General features: G+C 41.2%; 1 protein-coding gene and 1 non-coding gene across 3 annotated transcripts in view; both read left to right on the top strand.

Moving 5' to 3' along the window:
* The window catches only part of LOC145434942 (adhesion G protein-coupled receptor B1-like), a 45687-nt gene extending 27368 nt beyond the window's left edge, over nucleotides 1-18319 (top strand). The window contains exons 4-9 of one of the 2 annotated variants that reach the window (XM_080312167.1): nucleotides 3054-3224; nucleotides 9255-9416; nucleotides 9730-9909; nucleotides 10741-10905; nucleotides 12748-12927; nucleotides 18060-18319. In XM_080312167.1, coding sequence (XP_080168293.1) covers nucleotides 3054-3224; nucleotides 9255-9416; nucleotides 9730-9909; nucleotides 10741-10905; nucleotides 12748-12927; nucleotides 18060-18139 — 938 coding nt within the window. In that variant the 3' untranslated portion in view covers nucleotides 18140-18319. Of the gene's footprint in view, nucleotides 1-3053; nucleotides 3225-9254; nucleotides 9426-9729; nucleotides 9910-10740; nucleotides 10906-12747; nucleotides 12928-18059 lie in introns of both variants that reach the window. The other variant, XM_080312166.1, reaches the window with a different exon arrangement.
* Trnar-ucu (transfer RNA arginine (anticodon UCU)) lies at nucleotides 14867-14939 on the top strand. The gene has a single exon. It is a non-coding gene; the product is annotated as a tRNA-Arg (tRNA).
* Nucleotides 18320-18582: the final 263 nt, after the last annotated feature.

Below are 18582 nucleotides of genomic sequence, written 5' to 3'. Positions count from 1 at the left end.
GTTTGTAGTTGGGTGCTTTGTGATCATCTAAAAAGTTTTATTTACTTCATCTAAGAAGAAATTCCATGCAGTGAACTCTTATCTAGTATGAAATTGGAAATCTTTCATCTGTATTCGAATCTGTAATTCGTCAAAAATACCAGATTTCAGCTTCTCGTTTAATAGGGATAGGGTACTATAGGTATGCACACTTTGCTGACTCATTTACAAGTCAAAAAAATTAGACGCATATGAGTATAGTAGTTAGGCTTTTCAAGTACAAATTTTATAGCTTTATACTTCACTTTAATCTTGGTAGAATGACGGATTGATACAGGAGAATATGTATTTCCGTTGTGCAAAAGTACAATTTTTAGGCGTGACAAACTGCTTTTTTGACAAACAAATATTTCGCATCACGTCATGTTAATATTGACAGAATGACCGTGAACGACATGAGGGTTCTTCATAGTTAATTAATTATATATCTATGCGCAGTATAAAATTAGAAAAAAAAACAAAGATTTTCTTCCTAGCAAGGGGAATATTCAAAGGTAAATACAGTGATTTCGGGCTTTTATATGGGTATAAGTATCTTCAGAAAAAGAGCCAATCTGTCAAAACTAACGTGATATTCGTAATCAGCAACCTCGAAAACTCCAGAAACGGCTCTCAGATGTTCTGCCCAATTTTTTCCCATTTTGTTGACCAGTGTAATTGCCCTACTTATAACCGATTTGATGCGCCCTAGATGCATTTACCAATTCGCACTGTTTTCATTCGCGGTTGATATTGACTCTAAAAATGGTAAAGCTAATTTGTCAGAATCCGTCAGCCTGAGATATAGTATACAGCGGTATATCGAAAAAGTAGGACCTATAGCAGGAGCGGGCATCATACGGTCCGCGTCGCCGTCTACACGCGTTTAGGCACAAAAATCTAACACGTTTATGTGTTTCAATATCTTTTGACTATTTAGCGGACAAGAGGTAACAAAATAACAACATGTAATGAAGTAATTGTACCAACCGGCACGCCCAAATATGTTTATTTATTTTCATAAATAATCTTCCAAGACGACAGCTCACTCAGCGCTACTGGTAAATCTGAATACGTGGGCTAAAAGGATTGGACATGTTTATGCAATTACCACCTATTCATTCATGCATTATAGAAAATTTTGGCGACTATGGCGACCAGGCCACGCAAACTTTGCTGAACATCGAAATCACGCGACGCGGTTCTTGGGGGCGAAGCCCTCAGAAGTTTGGTTTATTACGCTATGGGTGCCCAAGACAATCGCTTTTTAGGGAGACTGACGAAGTGCTGTTACGTAGGGTTACCGTACGTATTTTGGAATCGGGATAGGTGGACACTTTTTCAAAATTTTCAGACTTATAATGCCTGAGTAAAATCCGGAAAAAAATGGTAAATTTACCACAAAATTTCGGCTGGTTGACTATAATAAAAGTCAAGTTTCAGGCTCTACTCCCGAAATGCAGTTTTTCTTCTAAATTTTACGTTGGTTGACTAAAAGAAGTCGTCGCTTACAGTCGAAACACGATTTCTTATTTAGCATCATTTACGTCCATCTTCACTCGAAACTATCCATCTTCTTAGCTCTAAAAGCTGTCAAGGAGGACGAATTGCCATAAAGGAGGACATTTAGTCGTTCTCAAAGGACATTTTCAAAAACCTGAAAAATGAGGACAATATAGGGGGTGGGGGCGCTAGCGCACGATAATTTTTGAAAGGGGGCGCTGGAGGAAAATAGGTTAAGAACCACTGGTTTAAAGGCTTGAACAGTGAAAATTAGTATCGAAACTATAATTCTCGTTTAAATTAACTTTCAGTCACTAGAAGCGTATGATTTTAGTGCTCGAAAAAATCCTCGTTTACTACTCGACTCGGATCAATAAAATTAATACTCGATTCAGATTCGAGTACTTCGATTCGATTCCCAACCCAAGTTATTTTTAAGAATGAACCTGTCGGAAGTGAATAATATGCGGCAAGCTGATGAATACATACATATTCTTATGGCGTGATCAATGTTCAAAATTATAATTATACGTGACGTAAATTTTCGAAAAAAACACTTGGCTCATACACTCACCAATATCATTGATCCAATTTATTCATTTATTTAAAAAAAATTCGCGCTTCGTGCGACTAGAAGTCAAATGCACTTCGATATTTTTTATCACAATAATATCACTGATTTGGTCTCTCCCGTGAATAGGTTGCCCAACCCAGATATAGTTCGCAACTGCAAGAATGAGTGCGTCTCTGAATTATATGTACAAAGGTACGGCAGGGTAGGATGGACAGATCTGTGGCGCGTTCTTATGGGTGTACTTCCCCGAAACTCATTAAAATTTCAGGAGTCCGGCCCGCCTCATGTTCATGTTCCGCTATCCTGCCCGCCGGCTGGAGAAGTTTCCCGCCCCAGACCTATAGTATTTGTTCCATATGTGGAATGATAGATCCATCCTCCCACATTTTTCTTGGGTAATGTGACCACAAACATTTTTATATCTAATAGCTTCTTCCATGGAAATGACGATCAAATAATGATAAAAGATGGAAATAATCATGACACAAGTTCAAAAATCACGGCAGTTGAGTGAAAGGCTTCATCATGTTTCATTATCAAAGAAAGGAAATGCAAACACAGACCGGGAATTACAGCCAGTAACAGCAAAAGAAATAGTGGATTACAGAAAAATATGTCGGAAGATCGATCTCTTAATATGACATCATGAGTTGGCATTTTAATACCTTGCATAATGACGCAAATGATAAATTTCTGTGCTCCACAGATATAAGCTTCTAGTCTAGGCCTATTCCGAAACCGTTGGCCTACGGCAGTCATATATCTATGGTACCAACTAGCGGGAAAACTTTGAATAAAGATGTTTCCGTATGTGAATAATCTATAGATTTACTTTGTAGATTGAATGCAGTGTTTAATTATTGTGTCTTGGTTACAGTAATCGTACTATTATAGTCTATAATTTTTATAATGTATAAAAATCCAATGTATCTATCCATTCATGTTTTTGATTTCTTAGGAAGAACAAACACCGAGTGGACTCCATGGTCGAGCTGTTCAAAAACGTGCGGAAATGGAACGATGACGAGAACCTGTCAGTCAATGCCTAGTCGGGTTCAATTGAGGTCTATTGAATGTGGACTTCTGTTCTCCAGGCAATGCTCTGTCGGACCTTGTCCAATGAAACCTGGTAATTATATTTTCTGCGAAATTATCAGATAACAGTGAGCCATAGTTGAGATAAACATTATTTGTTTAAGAGGTCTTACCAGAGGTCTTTATTCTGAACGGTCAGATTGTAATTCCGGCACGAGCTTCGGCAACCGTATTGCGGAGCCAAAACGGTATGCTAAGTTCTGACCACTGAATTGGAAAAGGTGTCCAGTCATACATACATTTGTATTTATAGATCTTCATTTCCTCTCACACGACATCAATTGATCACCCTTATAATTAACAGTCAGTGATTACGTATTTAATAGCCGATTTGACGTTGGACATATATCGCGTCTTTGTGAAAATAGCCAATTATTCCATACCATAAATCATGACCTTAAAGTCCAATTGGTAATTACGTCGAGCTGAATGCCGCGAACCTTTATTCAAAAATCATACATGAACTCTCAACAAAGTGAAGATCATGCAGCAGGATGAACCTCTTAAATAGTACCCATATGATTAGTATCCTGATCGACAATTACCATGCAAAAATTGTATTCGGGTGTGACGGCAATAACATCACATAAGCTTCAATACAGAATTTTACTAAATCAAGGGCTCAATATCAGGGCTTTGGAGCCGGAGCCGGAGCCCGGAGCCGGAGCCCCGGAGCCGTGCATTCTTACCGGAGCTGGAACCGGAGGCAAAGCTCTACATAAAATTCAGCCGGAGCCGGAGCTAGTTATTTGAGGGGTAGCTCCGGCTCCGACGTATTTCATAAGATGCCATTCTGTATGCAACAACCATATCTGCGAGTTCACATAATCCACCTGCGAGCCTTCGCGAAATTAGGAATCTTTTCCTCTTTGGCGCTACCTTTTCGACTAACCATGTTCCTGGGGATTTAACAGCATAGCAGTCATATATTCAATGTTCAATTTTCACACATGAGTGCCGAACCTCGGTATGCTAGATATCCCTGTGAATATTGTGGGTATTCGGCATACCCGCAATTTCATAATCAGCACAACCTTGTTGGCCAATTGTACGGTTCGAAAATAATGATCACTACGTATTACGCGAAATGAGAGAGAGGGTAAAGACGTGATTTCGTTGCACAAGTCGATATGACGAGCACGAGCCGAGAAATTCCATCTCATCGTTGATATGAATCGGATGAGCAACTACTCGTTCTTTTGTGATAGTTGTTAAATCGGGCCGACTTGAGTATATTGCGGGTCGACTGTATACCGCCCGCTGGGCTCAGTTTGCAAGGACAGGACTATTCGGCATCTGGACATATCGATATAGAAGATTTCCGATCATATACGATTATCATTTTGTGCCTACATTTCAGCGTCGACGATCTTTCTGCGAGCGCAAACGCGAAAAGACTTTCTTTCGTAATTGCGAATTTAGTTAGACTCAATCGGCTAAATCGGTCGTTTTTATCATTTTCAGCAGGGGGTAGGCTACAAAGCAAGAAAACGTGTGACAATTAAACACGCGAAGCGTGAAGATTAATTTTACTACTCTTTTAGTTTATTGTAATGTACGACAATTTACTAAAAATGTGACTGGACCCTGGATCTGCCAATGCGTCGGAACTGATATTCTAGTCATCCACATCCCAAGTGTCGCGGTTTTTGGTTGCATGGCCTTGTAAGTTCACAGTCTGAGCAAATCAATTTCGATAATATAACAGAATTTCGATAATATATAATGGAAAATGAGCTCGCGGGCTACTTGAAACCTTCTCGCGGGCCACATATGGTCCGCAGTCCGCGAGTTGCCCACCCCTGATATAGACAGATACCTTCGATAGTTTTCAGAGCCGGAGCCGGAGCTGGAGCCGGAGCAGTGGTAATAATGCAGCTCCGGAGCTGGAGCCGGAGCTAGTGTATGATAGAAGAAAGCTCCGGAGCCGGAGCTGGGGCAATGCAAATTTACGGCTGCTCCAAAGCCCTGCTCAATATGCGAGGGGACAAAACCGATACCGGTTACGGTTGAAACCTGACCCTTGACAAATTGCTAACAGGTTTGTGGTAGAAATCGACTCAAGTCATATGTACACATGGTTCGGACCCGTCTGTGATATTTAAGTTTGATTTGAGCCAGATTCACGTACCAAAAACAGGTAGGCTACTTGATTTGAAACATGCGGTAATGTCATAATCTCAAACCGATTTGTTTATAAATTGTGTGATCCGATGGTTCTCAACCTTTGCTAACCCGCAGAACACCAAATTTTCGCTGAGTCACAACAACAAAAATTTACCACAATACATATCTAACTGTAGTAGACTACAATAGATTACTGGTACACAACATGAGATGTCCGACAACAGAGTGTTAAAAGACAAAAATTATTGAAATATAATTTTGACATAAAACGAAACCATTTTATTGAATGTCTATTGCCAATCAGTGTGATTTCTGCTGCTCCCTTTCAGATAGCAATTTAGAAACGCAAGGCTTCACTTTGCAAAGTGTCGTATTGCTCAGTACAAACGCAATAGCGAAGTGGTTCTCAACTCTAAAATGATTGGCATAATTAATTTGAAATATTTTCAAGTTAGCGAAAACATGATACAGTTTTGCTTCATAATTGCTAAAACTTCAGGACTTACATGATATTAGAATAGTCGTCTGGAATAAAATATCCTACAGTGCAAACTCATTTTAATTGCCAAATAGCCTATTGATACAAACATATTGCTGTTTTGAGACGTATTGTTGAGATCGTTCTGGCACTCGTTCATATCAAATCGAAGACCTGGACTTTCAAGACTATTAATACCTATACCCAATGTCTACATAGCACAACACATATGACGATTGCACGATAATTCAGCTAATTTTGAACGAAAACTTGAGGGTGTCCGAGGAGGTCTGTGACAGTCCAAAAGGGGACGCGAAGACAAAATGGTTGAGAACCATTGCAATAGTGTGAGGCCAGTTGATTAATTACAACTGAGCTTATGCATATTGTCGGTAGAATTGGTATTTCAAAAGGATGGTGTTTCGGTTTCTGACCCTAACCCCATGGGTACGCCACCAGGGCTTTGGAGCAGCCGTAAATTTGCATTGCTTCAGCTCCGGAGCTTTCTTCTATCATACATTAGCTCCGGCTCCAGCTCCGGAGCCGCATTATTACCACTGCTCCAGCTCCAGCTCCGGCTCTGGCTCTGAAAACTATCGAAGGTGTCTGTCTACATCAGGGGTGGGCAACCCGCGACCTGCGGGCCATATGTGGCCCGCGAAAAGGTTTTGAGTAGCCCGCGAGCTAATTTCCCATCATATTATCGAAATGAATTGCTCAGATTGTGAACTTGCAAGGCCAACCAAAAATATAATTAGTATGGCCGCGATACTTGGGATGTTGATGACTAAAATATCAGTTCCGACGCATTGGCAAATCCAGGGTCCAGCAGTCACATTTTTAGTAAATCGTCGTACATTACAATAAACTAAAAAAGTAATAATTGTCAGACGATTTCTTTCTCTGTAGCCTACCCCCACCTGAAAATGAAAAAAACGCCTGATTTAGCCGATTGAGTCTAACTATATTCGCAATTACGATTGAAAGTATTTTCGCGTTTACGGTCGCAGAAAGATCGTCGACGATGAAATGTAGGCACAAAATGATTGTCGTATATTAGCGGAAATCTTCGATATCGTTATGTCCAGAGGCCGAATAGTCCTGTCCTTGCAAGCTGAGCCCAGCGGGCGGTATACAGTCGACTCGCAATATACCCAACTATTAATAATATTAACTTTGAAAATTTTACGCGCCTGGCGCGGCTAGTGGGCAACGCACTCGTTCGTCAATTTCATGTGGCCCTTTAGCCGAAATGGTTGGCCACCTCTGGTCTATATAGATTACTAATTTACCCGTAGGTTAGTTATCTATAGTAATCTAGAGTCTGTCAGCCGTCAGTAACATCGGATGCACCAACGAAGACATAGGTGCCGCCGTGCCGGCTTGTGACGACATAATGAATACTTGCCAATTGTCGATAACATCATAGTTGCACTAGTCGCACTTTACTCCGTGCCATTGCTGTGTACAGCATTAAAATTCTGATGCGGCGTTTTAACACTGGCACTGTACTGGTTAACATTAAGCCATACAGCTCAATTCAATCTTTAAATGTGCGATTATTATTCAACTGTAACTGCAGTAAGAGCAATATGGGCGGATATAACGACGTGATCTATAGAAAATCGTTTTGTACCAAATGGCCAATGGTTTGACGTTCGATATTGATGCACTCGTTACCAGTCCATCCGGTGTCGATCAAGTTTATCGGAATATAATATTTTCCCGTTGAAACGAATCGAATAATCGAATTAAACACTCTACCATGCACATTGCGCCATGCCCAAAACGAATTAAACTATGCAGTATGCACATTGCACATTTACAAGTTTGAATAGTATATTCATATTGAAATGAACCCGAATATTTTCGGCTGACACTCGTCAGGGGTAATCGTCAGCAACTAGTAGAGAATTGGAAAGAACATTGTATATCAACACAATCGTATCACAAAATATGAAATCACCAGCATGTAATTTCGAATGAGAGAGCGTTCCATGTACTATTTTATGTGGTACACGAACAGTTTACGAAACAGATGATTACAAATTGGAAATCGCGTATCAAATCAGTAATTTGTCTCCAACATAAAATACCATGGGGATTTGGGCTACTCTTCTGCCATACCCTATTTACGCTCGAAAATCTTTACTGGAGTGAATGACGATGATGCACAGTAATGAATTCCAAATAGCATGCATAATTGCATACTTAATGACCCTGTCCAATTTCGCAGCCCCATCACGAAAGAACGAGTATTTGCTCATCCAATTCATAGCAACGATGAATTGGAATTTTTCAGCTCGTGCTTGTCATATCCACAAGTGCAGCGAAATTACGTTTTTATCCTCTCTCCCATTTCGCGTAATACGTAGTGATCATTATTTTCGAGCCGTATACAATTGGCCAACAAGGTTGTGCTGATGATGAAATTGCGGGTATGCCGAATACCCACAATATTCACAGGCATATTTCGCATACCGAGGTTCGGAACTAATGTATGAAAATTGAACATTGAACATGCGACTGCTCTGCTGTTAAATCCCCAGGAACATATGGTTAGTCGGAAAAGGTAGCGCCAAAGAGGAAACGATTCTTAATTTCGCGAAGGCCTGCTGTTGAATTTATGTGAACTCAGCAGATATGTTTGTTGCATATATAATAGCATCTTATGAAATATACGTCGGAACCGGAGCTACCCCTCAAATAACTGGCTCCAGCTCCGTCTCCGGCTCCGACTGAATTTCATGTAGAGCTCCGGCTCCAGCTCCGGTAAAAATGCACTGCTCCGGGGCTCCGGCTCCAAAGCCCTGCTTACCACCATGACATTCACCATTTGACTACTGATTGTGCAAATTACCTGCAACCAATGGTGGCGAAGACGTGCATATCATCGCAAATCATACGCATGAGTCCACCGCGGAACCCCCAACACTGACTCACGGAACCCCTGGTGTTCTGTGGGACACAGGTTGCCGGTTAAGAGCCACTGGACTAATCCCATCAATGCTAAAACTTCCAACAAAATAGCAAGTATTTAATGACTTAACCTCGAACATAACGCATATTGTATAGAAATATTAAATTAATTTATAGGCATCACCGCTTATTCGAGATAGTCTTAAGATGTAAGGTAATCTGGAATCACTTACATGAAATACCATTTACCGCTGCGCGTAACACAGTCAGAAAAACATTTGTATGTATACAATACCTATAAATCATGAAAAATAGATGAATTCAAATATATTACAGAATTTACATTGGCTCCCGATTGACAATTCGAGCCGATCAAAACAGTGTAATATTATATTACGAGTCACGACTAAGACCCAGAACCGACCAGAAACTGAATATTGCGGCCCGACATTCAGATCCGAGCGAAGCTTATTGCCAGATTTTAAGGAACTTGACGATTTATTCGCAAATATGAATTCATAATCGCTCTTTGGTACAAAGGAAGAATAAACACGCAGTGGAGTGCATGGTCGGCCTGCTCGGAAACGTGTGGAAGCGGAATAATGACGAGAACCTGTCACGCAAGACCAACATGGTTACAATTGCCATCCGTTCGATGCGGCGTTCAGTTCTCCAGGCGATGCTTTGTAAGCCCATGTTCAGGTAAATCAGGTAGCTGTATGTACTTACTTTTGACTCTCACGATAAGCGATTATTTACTTCTCTTGCCACGGTTACTGAATATATTTGTAATTATAATAAAATAGATCAGTTGTTTTTCAACCTTATTTCACACCTCCACTAGACTTGCGACTTATAAACTAGGATGTATTACGCTTATGAGGAGACAAAACTTTTGTTTACTGTTCAAACACTGGAACCGTGATAATTTCTTCAAATTATATAACCAGAATTGGAACCACTCGCTGAGTGAACATGCTGTCGGCATTAATTAGGACATTTAAAACATTTTCAGGTAACGGTAATTGGGGCCCATGGAAGAAAAGTGGCGTTTGTAGCAAATCTTGCGGCGCTGGCTCGCAAATATGGAGGCGTTCCTGCTTGGTTAATGATCGGCCAGTAAGCTTCTCCCGTTGCAAAGGATTCGCAGGAGCGAGCCGATTCCGGATGCAGTGCAACACCCAGTCCTGTTCTCGTAAGCATATCGTTTTGCCACACTAAGATTTGTTTATCAACTATGATTAGTCGAAGTAATCAATGAATTATACATTGACATGTTCTTGCAGTAGTAATAGGAGTTTACATTATGTGAGTTTGGGGGTGACCACGGCCCAGACAAACGGTGTCACAATGTTAAATTTCAAAATGTCGGGAAAGTGCCCATTGCTCTACCTAAAGAATAGTTTTTCTCTGCGCATTTGCTCACGATCCCTAGGTGTAAGTCTTTTTGGCTCTTTTGTTTCAAGTAACAGTCAGTCACAACGACTACCTTTTCAAGCAGCCTCGCAAATTGGATCGATCACTGTCATGATCCATGATGTCTCATAGAATCTCGGGAAAACCCTTGTAGTGACTTCGGAATTCGGCTCTGGAGGGAGTGGTTTCAACTGATAGACATTTGTGATCTTAATTTCGATCATTTTGCATGGTATATCAGCGCTTTTTCATTGAATGCCAAGAACACGTGTTGTAAGTATCAAGTACGACGAAATAAAGAGTTGGCATGTTCGGTTTCAGAATATACTGCGAACAAACTCGCAGGACACAATGTAGCGGGAGGCATGGTTTGAGCAGTCCTGTGATACAGTAAGGATCAAACGTCATGTTACCAACTAAAATCAGCATTGAATACGCCTGCACAATCTATAAAATGTAACAGTTTAGTTATTCCCTCTCCATTCCATATAGCCATATAGGTATCGCGAAGGCAGTATCAATTCATATATTGGGTTTCCGATTGATAATATGCATAATAAATGGTCCACTAAGCATGTAGGCGAAAGCTACTGACCTACTCATGCCTTAGATAACGTTTGGAGTGAGTGGAGAGATGAGGGCAGTTGCACTGCGTCATGCGGTTCAATCGGAATTCAGCGACAAAATCGGTCCTGTTGGTCCCAGTCGGGGTTGCCAGTTGAAGCTTGTCCGGGAAGTTCAATTCGAACAAGGCGTTGCCGCGCGACTGCGTGCTGTAAGTATATCAACCTATTGGACATGAGATGGATAGCCAGGTATCATCTGAATTCTAGTTGGTTTAACCATAGTGTCCTATATGGTGTGGACATACGCATAACTCATGACTCAGTGAAATTGGTCTACGTCATATTTTCCATTTGGCTAATTGCAATTTGAAGGTAATTTTTTACCGGCTTGCCGGGAATCAATTTTGATGAAACGGGTATCAATCGAAAGCTGCCGCTGTACTGACGGCGCAAATATAAATTTGGTATTTCGCTCGTGGCCCTGGAACCCCCACAATCAGTCTCGCATTTTTCATTGTTATGCAGAGTGGTATGGTGACGCAACAATGCTGTCTGGCGAAACGAGGTTGACTGGAGACTTATAGAGATATTTAGCTGTATACATTGGATATGTCAGATTATTATGATACCGATTGCCTTAGCCCACTTGTTATGTAGGGCTCTAGAGACACGTTGCGCTGTTGGCGGCGGGTGTCGGTACTTTCTATAGTCGATTTGGTTAATTGTGAGCACACATTACTAGCCTTTCCTTGACCTGTAAGGGTAGGACGTGGTCCGCGAACGCAGCACGTAAAATTTTGATTAAAGGTTTACAGCAGGGGTGTCGAACTAAACTGGTGTCGCGGTCCGGATTGAATCCTTTATTAGATACCTGGCGAGCCGGACCAGTCAAATGATTCCATAATGTTACCACCAAATCCTTATACCTTTCTTTTTCGCTGGAATTCTTTATTACCAAGCCTGGGCGTATATAGCCCTTTGTCCGGAATATATATAGGATATAAAACTAAACGGCGACGTTGGAATTTGGCTTCTCGTTTTTCAATCACCATTCGGATTTCTCTCAATGTCGGAGACCTTTTGCGTCAGACGTTTTACAGTGGTATCATTGCCGGGACGCCAGCTAACAACTCACTCGCGCCGCGCAGTCACTCATTTGCTCCACAGCTACGCTCTCGTTTCGCCAGACAGCATTGTTGCTTCACTCTGCCTCTCACCATAACAATGAAAAATTCGAGACTGATTGTTGGAGTTCCAGGACCATGAGCGAATTAAATATTGTCGTAATCAGTACAGCGGCAGCCTTCGATTGATACCCGTTTCTTTAAAATTGATGCTCGTTAAGCCGTCAAAAGTTACCGTCAAATTGCCTTTAGCTAAATGGAAAATGTGACGCAGGTAGACCAATTCCCCTGAGCCGTGAGATTTCCTTGTGTCCACACCATATAGGACACTATGGTCTCACCAAGAATTCAGTGCTAACTAGCGTATAATTCCATCAAAGCAAGTGCTCGCCCAGATAGTATCCGCACCCGCACCAGATGAGTCGATATTCATTTTGTAGTGTTGTACATTTGAAAAATCACATATCGAAAGTGTGCGGAGGCTGGGATGTCACCTATAGATTCTGCGTCATAATCATAACTTTCTTATGACATTGAGTCGTCCATCATTCGCTTCATAGTTACGGACACCTCCTCCATCATAACTCAAAAAATGCAGAATTATTCATTTATCTTGGTCACAGAGTTTTCACAGTTACAGGTATTATCTGAAGTGAGACGAAAGCATTTTACTAAATCAAACCGCTACACATTTTATGAGGCAAATGTCGTTTAGCGACAATTGCTAACTTACGAATCCTCGCTTTTGACGACGGTCATATCAGAAATTTCCGTCACAAATCGATTATCAAAATTTAACGGCTTACTTGCGAAAAGTTAGTCTACTTGTACAGCTTTACCTATATCCAAATTAAGGACTTATTGTGATTATATCTTCAAGTATGTTTAGAGCAGCAATCAGTAAATACGGCCGCTGTCATATTTTAGTGATCGGTAATTGGGGCCCATGGAAGAAAATTGGCGGTTGTAGCAAGTCTTGCGGCGTTGGTTCACAGACATGGAGCCGCTCCTGCTTGGTTAGTGGCAAGCCAGTAAGCTTGTCCTGGTGCAAAGGAATTACGGGATCGGGCACCATCTATGAACAGTGCAATACACAGCCATGTCCTGGTGAGTATATCCTATAGGTGATGTGGGCTACATATATGAATGCAGATTGGTAGTTTAGTGCTTAATAGGATATATTGGACACGTATTGTGACTACATCTGTGATTAATACTGACACCATATTAGAGTATTTATATAGAAATCATCAGCATTTTATTTGGAGCTTCGTATCAGTACCAGTTTACAGGGTTGTAATGACTCCAGTCCGACTAGAGTCGCACTTTTCGGATGACTGGACTTGACTCGAGTCATTTTCTCAAAATGCGGAAATGACTCGACTCGAGTTGAGTCAGTCTGTGTATTGACTCGACTTGGACTCGAGTCATTGCGGATGACTCGGACCAAGTCATATGACTCGAGACTCTGACTTCCAAGACCGACATTTGTTTGTAATTTGGAATAATAATAAAGTAACCACACTACTGGTATGTCGTCTATTAGTACTGGTACTGGAAAATGCGACCAGAAACTGGTAAAAGTGATGAAATTAGTATATTATAAATGCGAACCATTCGATATCACCAAACAGAGTTATAGAAAGTGGGTTTAACGAGACTTAAACTCGAAACTGAGCAGTCAACGCTATGAATTGGACTCGGACTCGAGTCAAAATACCATAACTCGGACTCGACACTCTGCGCGATGACTTGGACTTGTACTTGACTCAGTGGTGAGTTGAAAATGACTCGACTTGACTCGAGTCAAAACTATAAAAATGAAATTGGCTTGTGACTCGGAGCCTTGTGACTTGGTTGAAACCCTGTCAGTTTAATAACATTTTCATTATTTCAAAACACCACAAAACTGCGATGCAATGAAATGACAGGAAGGTGTAAGTAGAGAAGAGACGTGCACACTGAATGAAAAGTAAAGCAGAGAATATAAAAGGCAAGCGACAAAATGAGGAGGGGAAGGCGATATCGATATATTAGGTCGTGGTCCGGTAATCCTGTAGGCTGACTAGTATTGTGACACATGCAGACGGTGTCACAAGCGCTAAATTCAACAGTTGAGGAGCTATTGTTCCCTCCAGTCCAGGCAACACTCCACTTCCGACATGCCTCGCTACCATGACATACACTTTAATTATTCTTTACTTCAAGTGCCAGTCAATTTTGGAATTACAGCTGTTGAAACCATCTTTTCCAATCTGATAGGAACGTTGCCTGCAAACCAAAGGCAGTCGAATAACTCAAATACTTACTCAAGTGGGAGTAGAAGTAATGACGGGAAATTCTACTTGAGTACGAATAGAACTAATAGCTTTCAGACCAACTCCAAATTACTTCATGTGGAAGTTTAATTTCCTGTCTTCCCAATACTACTAATGAATTAGGCTAAGTCAGGAACTTCGGAAAAGTCAAAATCGAGGTCTCGTTCCCTGTCAAAACCGGTACGTTGCTGCATCCGGATGGTGCAAAGCTGAGCATATCGCGGATCGGTGTGCTGTTCTGCCGATTCTCTCTAATTTCCAGCACTGATATGAGTAGCGATTGAGATAAATACACGGCGATTTGGTCTGAGTATCTTATGACAGAGCAAACGATAAAAATACACCAGAGATGAGCGGATTTTTAATTTCCATGTCCTAATCCTATCGAAATCCGAAGTCTCAAATCCGAATCCTGATACTAATCCGATTCAAACTTGAAATTCTACTTAAAAAACTATAGCCTACATCTTATGCCTATGTAATACTGTGAAAAGAAATAAAACCTTCTATGAGTGTAAAAGTACATGAAGTAATAACTTTGCAAACTTCGTAAAATCGTTGAAGGACAAAATCCAGTCCAAATCCTATCCATTAAAAATAAATCTCAAATCCATATTCAATTCAAATCCTAATCCTAATCCATGCTCAAATTACTCATCTCTGAAATGCACGGCGACTGGCTCCGAACCTCTTATGACGAATCAAACGAGAGAAGTGTTGACAAACAGGTCTCCGTAGCGCAATGGATAGCGCGCTGGACTTCTAATCCAGAGGTTCCGGGTTCGAGTCCCGGCGGAGATGCTCGGTACATATTTATTGTGGGAGAGTTAGCGTAGGGGTGACCATAAGCGCCTGCTGCTATCCGTTTGGTAGAAACGTAGCAGCATGATACGAATTCATGAAATTGCGAACGAACTGATAAATATTGGAGATGTAATTCGCATTTTAAACGTATGGCCTTCGATTTTCAACCCCAACCCCATATGTACGGCAATGAACGCGACCTACCGACCTATCGCGATTTTTATAATTTCACCACCGAGCGCGCCCAATTCCCTGCAGCCAATGACGGCCATGACAGGCTTCTCATGGCGATCACGAATATAGGCAAATATAAATTATTTTCGGGAATATCAGGCGGAAACACTCTAATTCATAATTTCCCAAAATAGCTTTGAGTCCCACTAAATGATCAAGTGGCCAACGGTCACGGGTCACTCGTCCAAGCGGATATCGTTGGACTCCATCCACGCAATCCGGTTGCGATGACAATCCCCGTTACATCTTCCATACGCAAGACGTACCGTTGCACTGGACCTGGACTTTTTTCAACTAATCTAAAGTAATCGTTTAGTAAATCTTGCATACGTTTTTGCATCATGCTACCCGTGATCCATCTCGATAAACTTCTGTCAATAAGCCTATGGCAACTATAGCCGGATTCTGTTGTGATCCCGCATACTTATTGTGATTGTGAGTTGATCCTATACTTGCAAACATCAATACCCTATCAAGTGTACCAGAGAGTAGATTGATTTTGGTACAGTCAATGCTTTACTGCCTATAAATGACCACAGTGCCTATCTCGTAAACGCGTGGTTAGGGTTGCCACTAGGGTTGCATTTGGAACAGGGGTCACCAACACGCGGCCCGCGGGCTGCATGCGGCCCGCGAGGTCCTATTTTGCGGCCCGCGACCTGATTTGAAAAAATTTCAGAAAAACGCTTAGTAAATCATTTTGAAACGCTGAAATTGATTTCAGTTTAAACATGATGTTGTTGTGGTTCAAAGTAAGCCATTCTATGTGTCCAATATCACTATTCCTCACTAGTCGATACGGCTTCGGCATGATAATATCATTCCATGGATGAAGAATTTGCTGGTACGAATGGGCATATTGCCTTGACATGCAATGGCCCACCACTGCCAAGACCGAGACGCTTGAAAAACGACTTCGGGCTCTCCAAAAGACCATGCTTTACGAGGAGATAGTTGTCTAGCAAGTAGGCCTACCGTGTCTAGCTAACCCCAATATTGATTCTTTAATCCAGGGTGGCCAATCTGCGGCAGTAGAAGGGAAATTATGCGGCTGTCGACACTTTAAATAACTACTCTAAGTTTCCGAAGATACCCCTGCATCAGCTCTATCGGTGAATCTGGTCACATTGGCCGAAAAAGGATAAATATTTTATAGTAATATGTGAAACTATACTAATATTTTTTGACGAAATTCACTCATGAATATTAAAATTTTTTCGCGCTTCGCGCGACTACAGAACGGTTTCCTGTGGCTCTTTACAACATAACTACTAACGATTTCGGTGCGCATAGTAAGCTGATATGCATATATAGATTAGTTCGGAGGGTACCGGCAATGTACATGGACAGTTTAACGTGGGTATTTTGACCCAGCTAGTTTATCACGACTAACCAACGGTATGCGGCCGCAGGCTACATGAGTAATCGAAACGCGGCCGTGAATAGCAAAAATGTAGGCCACCCCTGTTTTAGCGGGTACAGAGTGTGTTGTCAGATATCGTGTACAGCTCATAGTTCAAAATATAATGAAATTGATGATCATGATACTTTTTGTTGTATTTGTGTTTATTCAATAAAATATTATTTCTTTTGTGCTGGCCATAACCGTCGCCCATGTTAGAGAGCACAGCATTCTAATAACGTAGAGTTATCATCTAGAGGTGATCTGCGTTGCCTAATTTTATCTCGATATTGATGTCATGCGGCCCGCGGCCTCTAGGAATTTGGAAAAGTGGCCCGCGAACCATTTTGAGTTGGCGACCCCTGATTAAGAATAATCAATTGTGACATCATAGTGGATTCACATTGACAATTGAAAATATAGGGTAAATGTAGCTCCTTTGACGAAATATCTGTACTATTGCGTTGAACCGACTATTTTGAGGGTTCCAACTAGCTATGGTGTGAACGTGAGGCTCACGTTCGCGTTCTGTGTGTGAACCTCGGAAATATAGAGCTTCACGTTCACAAACGAACCTTGGTAGGCTCTGCACTGTGAATCTTATTAATATATTACAATTTATCATGTCATTATTACATCTAGGGTTTAAATTCTTTGTATTTCAACGTCAGACCACTCTATGCAAGGCGCTGCCAGCATAATGAAACACGAAACGAGCATAGACCTTGCCATAATTTTGCCTGCAGTGTTCCATTGCAAGTCCTCGTCAAAATTGCTGGCAAAGCGACAGAAGATATTGATTTTATGGGATTATTAACCTATATCATTTGATTGCTCCAGTTGATACATTTGGCGACGGTTAAAAGTCAGTATGTAATTTAGCATTGTGGCATAATGTGGCCTAAGTTGTCGCTAGGCATCGTGTACGTACATTAATACATCAATTAACTGAAATACAGGGTTAGAATTAGCACTATGACGTTACTTGACGTCATATGAGGTTCACATTCGCATCACACAGAACCTTTCAAAAATGTTCGCGTTCACACGAACCTGAACCTTTCAGGAGTTCGCACCATCCGTAGTTCCAACCATCCCATATCGATATACGTCGGCTATATTGGGTGGTAATTGTCCGTAGGCTCACATGTTTTTTTTTGGGAAGTATTTACACAATTATGGCATAATTTTACAACCTAAAAAAACACAATTGTGTTTTTTTAAGCCTTTGTTTAAACCACAATTTAAAACATGTTTCAAAGAAAGTTTTTGAAAACGCCGTTTGTTTTAAATGTAACCCTAGTTGCCACATGCGAAAATTCATACGGTGGATAACACTATTATAGGGAAGAATGGCGTCCGGTGTGTGAGGAGTCATTTATTCAATATGTTATCGGAAATGGTATCGAATAAATGGAATGATATTTAGCGGCATGATAGGAATGCAGATTTTGCGTGACCAGTGTTTCTCTTTTCTTTAGAGTACCACACAAACCTCATCCTTCGAGCCCCCGGACAAGCGACAAGAATGGGTTATTATCATGTGTTCAACTTCAAATGAAATATTTACTCGACAGTTCATTTCGTACAACGTTGATTGCTGACTTCATCCAGATTATAATCCCGTTAATGGCGTGTACAGATTGCAGCCAGTCGAAGCTCTCTGCATGTATAAACGTCTTAAGCAGATCATTTGTTACTTTTGATTTGTAATAAAGATTAGAAACTTTTTTCGCACAAAGAGTCTGTGAAAATCCCTAGCCGATTATCAACATCTGATTTCAACATCTACTATGACGCTTGAGCTGGGTACGTGACTTGGCTAACTGTCACATGCCAAGGATGGAGAAAGAACCTTCAACAGCAGCAGTTGACAGCACTGACGTTGTGCGTACACTGTTGGTGACATACCGTGTTGCTTCATTATGACAATAGCGACTACATCAGAATTTTTCATCATGCGCTTCTTGATATAAGAACCATGCAATGCCCACGCAGTCTTGC

Source organism: Botryllus schlosseri, chromosome 3 (genome assembly GCF_051294905.1).
Source record: "Botryllus schlosseri isolate E-star chromosome 3, Bs_hap1, whole genome shotgun sequence".
Taxonomy (NCBI): Eukaryota; Metazoa; Chordata; class Ascidiacea; order Stolidobranchia; family Styelidae; genus Botryllus; species Botryllus schlosseri.
The sequence above is the reverse complement of the archived record's forward strand: the minus strand, read 5'-3'. Positions and strand labels throughout refer to the sequence as shown.